General features: G+C 38.1%; 1 protein-coding gene and 1 pseudogene across 1 annotated transcript in view; both read left to right on the top strand.

The window, feature by feature from the left end:
* Positions 1–2,443: 2,443 nt before the first annotated feature.
* Positions 2,444–3,320, top strand: LOC149254911 (stress-response A/B barrel domain-containing protein UP3 pseudogene; annotated as a pseudogene).
* Positions 3,321–5,159: 1,839 nt separating this feature from the next.
* The window catches only part of LOC149254909 (stress-response A/B barrel domain-containing protein UP3-like), a 141,271-nt gene continuing 134,748 nt past the window's right edge, over positions 5,160–11,682 (top strand). Inside the window, exon 1 of the mRNA XM_089460272.1 lies at positions 5,160–5,357. Within this exon, the coding sequence (XP_089316398.1) occupies positions 5,312–5,357 (46 nt within the window). The 5' untranslated portion in view covers positions 5,160–5,311. The remainder of the gene's footprint in view (positions 5,358–11,682) is intronic.

Here is an 11,682-nt window from a genome sequence, read left to right as displayed (position 1 = left end):
TCGCTTAGTCAAAATTAGCCGTTGGACAAGATAGCTGTTGGGGGGCTCTGCTCAGACTATTTAACTTGTTATTGAATTGAGACTTCTGTGATCCATATCAAATTTTTTAAGAATTCTTCGGCAAAAATCACATGGAGAAATTTTTGTCGGCGCGTTTCGAACCAACCAGTGTGGTTCATCGTCAGGACAAGTTGAATGAGCAGATGTGGCTATGCACTTTAAATAGATAAGGCAGAATATCCACTGACTCAGATTTCACGATGAGGTAACAACTAAAAAGACAACAGCTAAATTTGACCTGATAACGGCTAGTTTGACCATGATAAGAGGTATTATATTAATTTATATTATTATTATTATTATTTTTATTTTTATTTTTATTTTTTATATAAAGGAAATTTCAGTTATTAATACAGAATAACATAAAATAAATTAATTACAAATCAATTAATTTTAAATATATTAATAAACCTAAAAAATTTGTTAGAAATGTATATTAGAATAGGTAAAATCATTAAAAGATAATAATAAATAAATAAATAATTTTAAATATATTAATTAATAAGAATAAAATTAATTTTGCACTGTTAAATAAAAATATTAGTGAGTTATAACGGCTAGTTTGACTATGATAAGGGGATATATATATATGGTTATAGAATAAATTAATATAATAAAGTAAGTAAAACATAAAATAAATTAATTTCAAATATATTAATAAAGTAAAATTAATAATAATAATAATAATAACATAAATAATTAAATTAATAAAATTAATTTTAAAATATTAGTTAGTAATATAAATATTCAATTTTTTTATTTTTATTTTATTTTTTTGAGAATTCAAGGGTTGGAAATAAAAATTAATTCAAAATAAAATAAAATAAAATAAAAAGAGTATATTAAAATTAATCTAATAGTATATTAAAATAGATTAATTTCAAAATTCCCTTTATGTAAATTAAGATTAAATTGATTAAAAAATAAAAAATATAACTAAATAATAATAATAATAATAATAATAATAAATATACCATATTAAATTTACATAAGATTAAATTGATTAAAAAATAAAAAATATAAATAAATAATAATAATAATAATAATAATAATAAATATACCATATTAAAGTTTAAGTTAATTAATTAAAATAGATTTAAATTAATTTTTAATAGTCCAAAAAGATTTTACATAAAAATAAATAAATAATAATAATAATAATAAAGAAATTACCATATAAAAAATTAATATATTGATGAAATAAGGGTGGAAAAGAAAGAAAACTACTAGGAGGAGAGGGCTGGGATCCAGCAACTACTGATCTTCCAGCCATCCTCTCTATTGAGATTGTTTGGTCTTTTTTCAATCTCCAGGGCTTCCCTAAATTTCCGGTGATGGAATTGCGACACTCTAGCAATCACACTAGCCTCCTCGATGTAGACATGATGATTGGTTTTCTCCACATGCTCTGCTAAAGCGAAAGACTTAATTCTCATATGCTTGAGGTCAGCTGCATGCTCACTAATCCTTTGATTAATGGAGCGACCAGTCTCACCAATATAGGGGGTCCCACAAGAACAAGGAATAATATAAACCCCTTTCATGTCCTTAGGGTCGATGGGATCTTTTACAGATCTGAGGGATTTACGAATGGTGTTGAGAGGTCTAAAAGTTGCAAGGACATTATGCTTCTTAAGAACCCTCGCAATCTTATCCGTGGTCCCCTGAACATACGGAAGATGGACACTAGGAATTCGCTCTTTAGGCCCTCTTTTGGTTAACGAATTCTTAGCTGCTTTGAGGAAAGCCTTTTGTCCCAAGTGTCTACTATAACCGTTTTCAACAAAGACATTAAGGAGGTGGGATTTCTCCTCCTCGAAGCTCTTATCATCAGAGATCTTTAAGGCACGAGTTGCAAGGGTGTTGAGAACCCCCAACTTCTGGGCCGGGAAGTTTCTTCAACTTGTCCTGACGATGAACCACACTAGTTGGTTCGCAACGCATCGACAAAGGTCTTTCCTCATGTGATTTAGGCCGAAGTTCTTCTTACAACTATTATGAATCACAGAAGCCTCAATTCAATAGTATGACAATATATTAGCAACAATTTCCTCACATTGTCTTTTCAGAAAAAACTTAAAAAAAAATAAACCAACCAATCATCCATTAAAAAGATAATTGAATTGTAAAAAGCCAAATACATCGATCGATGCTGATAATTCCACAGGCTACTTTCAATCTAGTGGACGATCCATTCATCCATATATATATATTCTGTGGCTCTCTGAAAAAATATATTTATATTCTGTGGGGCCACGAGGATTTTTAGCTACTCATTATTTCACCTTTTGGGTTTGGTAACGATCCATTCATTCATATATATATATGTTCTGTGGGGCCACGAGGATTTTTAGCTACTCATTATTTCACTTTTTGGGTTTGGTAACTCTCCCCACTGCAAAAAAAATTCACGCGATCAAATATATAATAGACCGTTTCCAAGCGAATCTAAGACTCGGTTCTTTTTCTGCAACATGGACTCTTTGCCATCCAAGGTAGTGGAACATGTTGTTTTCTTCAATGTCAAAGATGACACTTCGCCTGAAATGATCAATGCCTGGATTTCTGGCCTGCAAGGGTTGACTTCATTGGATCAAGTGTTACAATTAACAGCAGGGCCTGCATTGAGATTCAGTTCTGGGAGTTATAAATATACCCATGCTCTGCACAGCAGATACAAGGATAAGCAGAGCTTAGCTGAGTATTCTGGTCATCCCGACCATGTCCATGTAGTGAAAGACCTTGGTCTGCCCATTGTAGATGACATATTTGGTCTGGACTGGGAGGCTGACCTTGGTGGGTTTGTGATGCCGTCCTACGGGGCCATCAGGGTTGCAGTCTTTAAACCAAAGGAGGGCCTAACAGAGCAACAGAGGGTTGAGCTGGTTGAAATCCTCAGTGGGTATAACGATATGTTTCCATCAGTTCTGCAGGTTAGTTTTGGTGAGAATTTTTCCCCCGCTAGGGCTAAGGGTTTTACATGGGGCTTCCTGTTACTTTTCCCTGGTGTCAACGAGCTGGAGGAGCTTAACACGAATGAGGAGCATGTCAAGATACAGTATGAGAAGGTTCTGCCGCTGATGGAGAATTTTATGGTTCTAGAGTACACTGTCTCACCCAACTCTGCAAATCAATGATTTTGAGTTCCCCTAGTAGGAACTTTGCACAAGTTTTAGACTATGATTTCACGCTATGATACAACAGTAGATTTTGAGATGTAAAGTGAAACTGAAATAAAACATAGAGCACTATTGAATGAAGTTTGTCTTTGAGTGTGAATTAACTTGCTTTGGAGTGAGAGCATCTATTAGGATATCGATAAGAATAGAAAGGATATCAATAGGAACAAAATAATCAGAAATTACATTAAGAGGCATAGTTTTCTGTGAAAGATGTAATTGTTGTATTAAATTGAATGAAGTTTGTCTTTGAGTGTGAATTAACTTGCTTTGGGGTGTGAGCATTTATTAGGATATCGATAGGAACAGAAAGGATATCAATAGGAACATAATAATCAGAAATTACATTAAGAGGCATGGTTTTCTGTGAAAGATGTAATTGTTGTATTAAATTGATTGTTTGTAGCCATGGCCTGTGTAGCTTCTTGTGGTTGACAATGTGAAAGGCCCCCATGCTAATGCAATTAGTGACCACCTGCCTCCAAAGTGCTGCTTTGCAAATGCAAACACTACAAATGACAAATTAAAGAAAAGAGGAAAGACAAAGGAACCGTTGTTGGAATGCTGAAGAGTGGTACAGTTGGGGAGTTAAAAGAGATCAGGATGCCTGATCTTCTAGTTTCTCCCAACAAAGCCACTGCCTATAAACCCAAGCATAATGATTGAAGAGGGGTTCTTTGGCAGAGAAGAGAGGGAATGCTGAGTAAAATCCACTTGAATGTAACCTGTAATGTTCTAGAGAGACAGACTCCATTGCAATTCTGCAATTGCTTAGACATAAAGATGCACATAGCCATTTGATGTTGGGGTTTTTCCTTTGGGATTCTCCATGGCAATCATTGTTATCTATTGTGTGTAATTGTTTGTGTGATTCAATTGTTTTGATTAATTGCTTCATTTTGGTGTATTACTGTGTGAATTTCATTTAATAAAAGTTCCACACCCTATCTTGGCCACAAGGGGGGGGGGCCGGCTACCCCAGGCCATCCATCTAACAGCCCATGGGAATCGATAGTTGAAGAAACAGAGCTGTTGACCGTTGTAGCAATTCCTGGTTCCCGTTTCTCAAACTTCTCCTGAAAATTAGCTCTTCACCCATATACGTCACTATTGGTTGTGTTTGGGAGAGATCGTATGCACTCCCCAACAGTTGCAACTTGCTCGATTGTTAATTCTTAGCAACATTCACACACTTTAAGTGTCAAACTGAATAGCCACAACATTAAGTTCAGTTTGTTGGAATCAGCGGGTGGAATCCATAGCCCAATTGTCCGTTTGCTTGGTTTCTGGCATAGTGAATATGCTTATGTACTGTGTTGATCATTAGCTATATGCAATGTGCCTCTGTAGAGAGCTAGGGAATTGCTTACAGCCATTGTTGGGTTCTGTTCCAGTATTAAATAGCCAACACGGAATCAACCAATTCACCCTCAAGCTCGTAAGTTGATCATTTAATTACAGTTATCTACTCCTGGGTGCATAATTATTAATTATATATGTGTGTATCTCATGAGAATTGCATGCATCCTGTTATCACTTGATTGTATTATTAAAGGGTAGACATATATATCATTGATTGAGTCTGGGTGCTGAACTTTAATAGAAACGGTGTGTACTGTTTGGTTGACATAACGCACAAGAGAGTGGGCTTGCTCCAAGGTTGACCACCAACATTTGTTGGTTTGACAACGAACTTGGTCAAACAGTTTTGTAACCGATTTAGTTTTTAGTTACGGTTAGTTTAGTTATATGTAACGGTAGCTGTTCATAGGTTATATTGAATACCATGTAATGAAATCATCATCGAATAAAACAGATTCATTTCAGTTTCTATTTCTTGGTCTTCTCTCTGTTCTTGATTCTTTCTTTCTCTGCACAACAAGTGGTATCAAAGCCTGGACAAAATCTCCTGTGATTTATTCCTGAGGACGGCTGAGACTTGAAGAATCGTGCTGAGCGGCAGACTTCCTGAGGGCAGCGTGACGGCTTGGTTGTGGACGCGTTGTGAGGGACGGCGTTGTTGAGAGCGTGACCTGTGGACGGGCTTGAATATTGTTTCCCTGAATCCGGGTATGAGTTTGGACGGCCCTGTGGACAGCGGCGTTGCAGCAAATCCGGGTATCGTTTTTACACAGAATTTTTTGTTTCCCTGAATCTGTCGGTGTTGTGAGACTGCAATCCGAGTATTGTTTTTACACAGAATTTTTTTGTTTCCCTGAATCTGTCGGTGTTGTGAGACTGCAATCCGAGTATCGTTTTTACACAGGAATTTTTTTTTAAAGAGAAAAAAAGGGTTTTGCAGTTTTTTTTAAAAAATTAGCAGATTGCAGATTTTTAAAGATAGCAGTTTGCAGTTTTTTTTTTAAAAAACAGCAGCAGATTTTTTGAAGGAAGGGTTTGCAGAATTATTATTATTTTTTTTTAAAAGACAGCAGCAGATTGGAAAGATTGGTTCAGAAATTTTTAAATTTTACAGCAGAGAAGAGTGTTGTTTTTACAAATACTGTAGAAGGAAAAGTTTGCAAGAGAGAGTGTTGTTTTTACAACTATTGTAGAAGGAAAAGTTTGCAAGAGAACAAAAGATTTGAAACTTGTCTTTCTGTTTGAATTGGGGAAGTTATTAGTTTTTTTTTTTTTTTAAAAGACTGAAACCCTAGGAAGGAGGAAAATGGCCAAGATGTCGAATGCTAGATTCGAGGTGGAGAAATTCACCGGAAAGAGCAATTTTGCTCTTTGGAAACTGAAGGTCAAGGATCTGCTTGTGCAACAAGGGTTGCACAAGGCATTGGATGGGGTTACTAAGAAACCCACAACCATGACTACTACAGAGTGGGAGGACTTGGATGCCCGTGCTCTCAGTACCATCCGGCTATGTCTAGCGGATGAAGTTCTCTTCAACATCGTTGAAGAGACCACGGCGTCAGGTTTGTGGGGAAAACTTGAAACCCTTTATATGACAAAATCATTAACTAACAGAATTTATCTGAAACGACAATTATACAGTCTTCGAATGAAAGAAGGTTCAAGCGTTGCAGAACATTTGAATGTCTTTAATACACTAATTTGTCAATTAACAGATATGGAAGTAAAAATACAGGAAGAAGATAAAGCCATAATCTTGCTGTGTTCTCTGCCTGAATCATGGGATCACTTCGTAACCTCGATCAGCTTCAGCTCTGCTGATTCTTTGAAGTTTGAATCAGTCGTGGGAGCTCTTCTGTCTGAAGAGGTACGAAGGAAATCCAGCACTGATACAACTGCATCAGAAGCCATGGTTGCTAGAGGACGCTCAAAGGAAAGAGGAGACAAACCAAGGGGAACTTCCAGGTCGAAATCGAAGGGCAAAAAGTGTAAGGCAAAATGTTGGAGCTGCGGTAAAGTTGGACACTTGAGGAAGGACTGTTGGAAACGGAAGGAATCCGAAAACCTGAAGAACGAAGCGAATCAGGCTGATTCAGGTATTGTAGACGAAGTTTTATCTGCTGAAGATTTGTGTACGATAGATGAAACTTCACCTGAATGTAATGTCTCTCATAGTTTTGATAGCTGGCTGTTAGACTCTGGTGCTTCGCATCATATGTGCCCACATAGAAACTGGTTTACTTCGTATGAAAATGTAAACGGTAGTTCTGTATTTATGGGTAACAATATGTCATGTCAGACTGTTGGGATGGGAGATATCAGGATTAAGATGTATGATAACACAGTTAGGACATTAACTAGTGTTAGACATGTGCCTGATTTGAAGAAAAATTTAATCTCTTTGGGAGTGTTGGATTCAGATGGTTATAAGTTTACAGGTCAGAATGGCGTTTTGAAAGTCTTCAAAGGTGCCCTTGTGGTTATGAAGGCAGAGAAGGTCGGGAATCTTTACAGGTTAAAAGGAAGTACTCAGGTCGGTGAAGCAGCGGTTGCGTCGGAAAAGGAAGAAGCAGGTACTTGTCTGTGGCATCAGCGTTTGGGTCATATGAGCGAGAAAGGTCTTCACATACTGATGAAACGTAAATCTCTTCCCGGTCTGAAATCCTTGAATTTAGATTTCTGTAAACATTGTGTATATGGGAAGCAGTGTAAACAGAGATTTAAAGTTGGTAATCATAATAGTAAAGATGTTTTAGACTACATTCATTCTGATGTGTGGGGGCCTTCCCCTGTTATGTCATATGGAGGTGCTTTGTATTTTGTAACGTTCATTGATGATTATTCTCGTAAAGTTTGGGTCTATCTGCTAAAAAGGAAAGCTGATGTATTCAATGTGTTTAAACAATTTAAAGTAATGGTAGAGAAAAGAACAGGCAAATCTATTAAATGTCTAAGAACTGACAATGGTGGTGAGTTCACTTCTGTTGAATTTGAACAATACTGTAAGGATGAGGGCATTGTTAGACACAAAACTGCTGTTTATACTCCTCAGCAAAATGGTGTTGCTGAGCGTATGAATCAGACTCTTATGGAAAGAGCCAGAAGCATGATCAACAATGCTAACTTGCAAAAGGAGTTGTGGGCGGAAGCAGTATCTACTGCTTGTTATTTAGTTAACAGATCACCCTCAGTAGCAATTGATTGTAAAATTCCTAAAGAAGTCTGGACAGGTCAGTCTTGTGACTATTCTCATTTGAGGATATTTGGCTGTGATGCTTATTCTCTGATTCCGAAAAATCAACGTTCAAAGTTAGATCCAAAGTCGAAATGTTATGTCTTTGTTGGGTATGACTATGCAGTGAAAGGATATAGGTTGTGGGATCCTACATTGCGAAAGATAGTTATTAGTAGAGATGTAACATTTGATGAATCATCTTTGTCAAAATCAAATGTTGAAAGAATTGAACAGGAACAGGTATCGCCGAGTCAACGAGTTCAGTTGGAGGCCAGATCTTTCAGTGGCAGTCGAAAGGAAGGAGAGACTTCTGGAGACAAAGGTGTTGAAGACACAAAGGAAGCCGTTGAAGCTTTTGAACCAGAGCAAGTTTCTGAACCAGTTCAGCAACCAGTCGCTCTGAGAAGGTCTACAAGGGCAAAGAAAACTCCCAAAAGGTATGAAGATTCTGCTGCTTCATCTTTTGCTTTGGTTACTGAAGATGGGGAACCGTCTTGTTATCAGGAAGCGATAGATGATACAGATAGCGAGAAATGGAAAAAGGCTATGGAAGAAGAAATGGACTCCTTAGCCAAGAACAATACCTGGGATCTTGTAGAGCTTCCTGAAGGGAGAAGTGTTGTTGGATGTAAATGGGTCTTCAAGTTGAAACGGAAAGTTGATGGTAGTATCGAGAGGTATAAGGCGAGACTGGTAGCAAAAGGGTATTCTCAGGTTGAAGGTATAGACTTTCATGAGATTTTTTCTCCAGTTGTAAAACTTGTTTCTATACGTACTGTGTTGGCACTAACTGCGTTGCTTAATCTTGAGTTAGAACAGTTAGATGTTAAAACAACTTTTCTACATGGTGATTTGAACGAAGAGATATATATGGAACAACCAGAAGGTTTTGTGCGAGGTCGCAGCAGAAGATTAGTTTGCAAGCTCAGGAAATCATTGTATGGTCTGAGGCAGTCTCCCAGACAATGGTACAAGAAGTTTGATTCCTTCATGGTGAGCCAGAACTTTATAAGAAGTGAGTATGATCATTATGTGTACTTCAAAAGTTTCAATGGCATATTCATTATCTTAGCTTTGTATGTTGACGATATGCTTATTGCAAGCAAAAGCATGGAAGAGATCAACAGGTTAAAGGCTCAACTCTCTAGGGCGTTTGATATGAAGGATCTTGGAGCAGCAAAACATATCTTGGGCATGGAGATACACAGAGACAGGAAAAATGGTAAGCTTTGGTTATCACAGCAGAAGTATGTGGAGAAGGTACTTGAAAAGTTCTCTATGAATAATGTGAAACCTGTTAATGTTCCGTTAGCTTCCCATTTTAAGCTTTCTTCGGTTTTGAGTCCTAGAAATGATGAAGAAAAGCAGTATATGTCTCATGTACCATATGCAAATGCAGTAGGCAATTTAATGTATGCGATGGTATCTACAAGACCTGACATTTCACATGCAGTTGGAGTTGTCAGCAGGTTCATGGCAAATCCAGGTAAAGAACATTGGCAAGCAGTGAAATGGGTGCTTCGATATCTAAGAGGCACAAGAGATCATTGCATCGTCTTTGATGGTAGTGAAGGATCAGTCTGCGGATATGTAGATGCTGACTATGCAGGTGATTTGGACAAAAGAAGATCTACTACAGGTTACGTCTTTACTCTTGCAGGTGGAGCAATTAGTTGGATGTCAAAGCTTCAAGACACGGTTGCATTGTCCACTACCGAAGCTGAATATATAGCTGCTTCAGATGCCAGTAAAGAAGCAATCTGGTTAAAGGGTTTGCTCGATGAAATCGGAAGGACGCAGGAGAAAGTGAGTGTACTTTGTGACAGTCAAAGTGCTATTCACTTGGCCACAAATCCTGCCTATCACAGCAGAACCAAGCACATTGATGTGAGATATCATTTTCTGAGACATGTGATCGATGGTGGAAAAGTAGCTCTTAAAAAGGTCCACACACGAGAAAATTGTGCAGACATATTCACAAAGCCAGTTACAGTAGAGAAGTTGCGGTGGTGTTTAGCTTCTCTTGGCTTGCAGGAAAGATGATGAATGGGAAAGTTGTTGTCAAGGTGGAGTTTGTTGGTTTGACAACGAACTTGGTCAAACAGTTTTGTAACCGATTTAGTTTTTAGTTACGGTTAGTTTAGTTATATGTAACGGTAGCTGTTCATAGGTTATATTGAATACCATGTAATGAAATCATCATCGAATAAAACAGATTCATTTCAGTTTCTATTTCTTGGTCTTCTCTCTCTGTTCTTGATTCTTTCTTTCTCTGCACAACAACATTTACATGGCAAATAGACAGGTTTTGAAACCGAATCTGAAACAGAGCCATTCTTGCTTGTTGGTGAATAGCATTTGCAGAAGCTTGAACTTAATGTGAAAGAGAATTGCAGAGAAATAAACTTCTAATTATGCAGAGGAGAATCTGTGTTGGTGAGACAGACAAGCCATAGGCCTACCATTTGTGAATCATTCCCACACTTAGCCATTATCGATTCACCATATCATTTATCAACGTAACTCAACCTGGAACCATAATCATAAGGAAACACAACATAAACCACACCACCAACAACAACATGGTCCACAATAAAATTTGCTTCAAGCCTGTCCAATTCACCTTAGAAGGAAAACTGCCCTAAGATTGTTGCACCAAACAAGAGTCAAGCACGAACAACTTCTTCCATTGGCTGAACTGTTCATTCCATCATGGATTGGGTCTCCATGCATAAACATAATTTGAACAGCCTTGCACACGGATGCCTCCTTGCTTGCCTCAAATGAACTGTTCAAGGCCTCTTTGTCTAGCAATTGTCCCTCATTAATTTTTCCACAAAATGGCTGACCCACACATCCTCAAAACATTACTAACGTGGTTACCTCTCTGACCACTTGCGTGGACCCGGCCTGTTTACACGCTACTGCTTCCATCGGGGCTGACCCTTGACTGCTCAATTGCCCGTTTGCTTGAACCATGCCTTTATGGAGTTAGCTGACACTACACACAATGCATTCACTTCTTCTATTCGTCAAGGCTTGCCCACTTTCGATTCTTCCTTGTCCAACATGTTGGGCCTGTGCACCCAAGTTTGTTGCCAAGAGTGCCTGAGGCAAGAGCCAAAGGCAAGATGTCTTGTCCATCGTCCAATGAAATGCACCGACCACCACCAAGTTGGTCCATCAAGCCCTAGCCAAAGCCATGTCTAGGCCAAACATCCATTGCAACATTGAAGAATTAGCCATCTCACATGGTCCCAATGTCTGCCTCTACACGGGCATGCCCCGTAGTTAGTTCATGCAAGGACAGAAATTCCATTAAGTTGCCAACACTTGAGTGCCAAGTCATCCTTGTATGTTAGCAACTTGCTTAAAATGCACTTCAAACAACTGGTTTTTTTCAGCGAGGAAGAGACCCTTACAGATTCCCTCACTAATTCGTTCACTACCATGGGTGAACATGATTGTAACTGTTTTCTCAGTTGCATTCTTACGTTCCAACACAAATCTCCATGTTGCAACTCCACCAAAGTCATTTGGGCACTTAGTTGAACCTTCAAGGATTCATGCATCGACCTTTCATGCCCAACCTGAGATAAGCAATCATTATAACCCATGCATTCAAACCAGTATGATGCACAACCATATGTTCATCCAACTGAAGTTTGCATATTTCATTTAGCCTATCCGAGTTGTCAACATGCCTTTGCATCAACACAATTCCCTTTGTGAGCTTGAGCAGAACTCTATGCCTGTAAAAGTCTCCATGAGTTGAGCCATCCCTGCTTGCTTGCCTAATATACAACAGTTGGATTGGACCTACTTGCCCATCCATTTATCATAAGT

The sequence above is a fragment of the Pinus tabuliformis genome, chromosome 7 (genome assembly GCF_031772625.1).
Source record: "Pinus tabuliformis cultivar Carrire ecotype Pingquan chromosome 7, CPIR1, whole genome shotgun sequence".
NCBI classification, from domain to species: domain Eukaryota; kingdom Viridiplantae; phylum Streptophyta; class Pinopsida; order Pinales; family Pinaceae; genus Pinus; species Pinus tabuliformis.
Note: the sequence above shows the minus strand (reverse complement) of the source record. Positions and strands in the feature narration are given on the sequence as shown.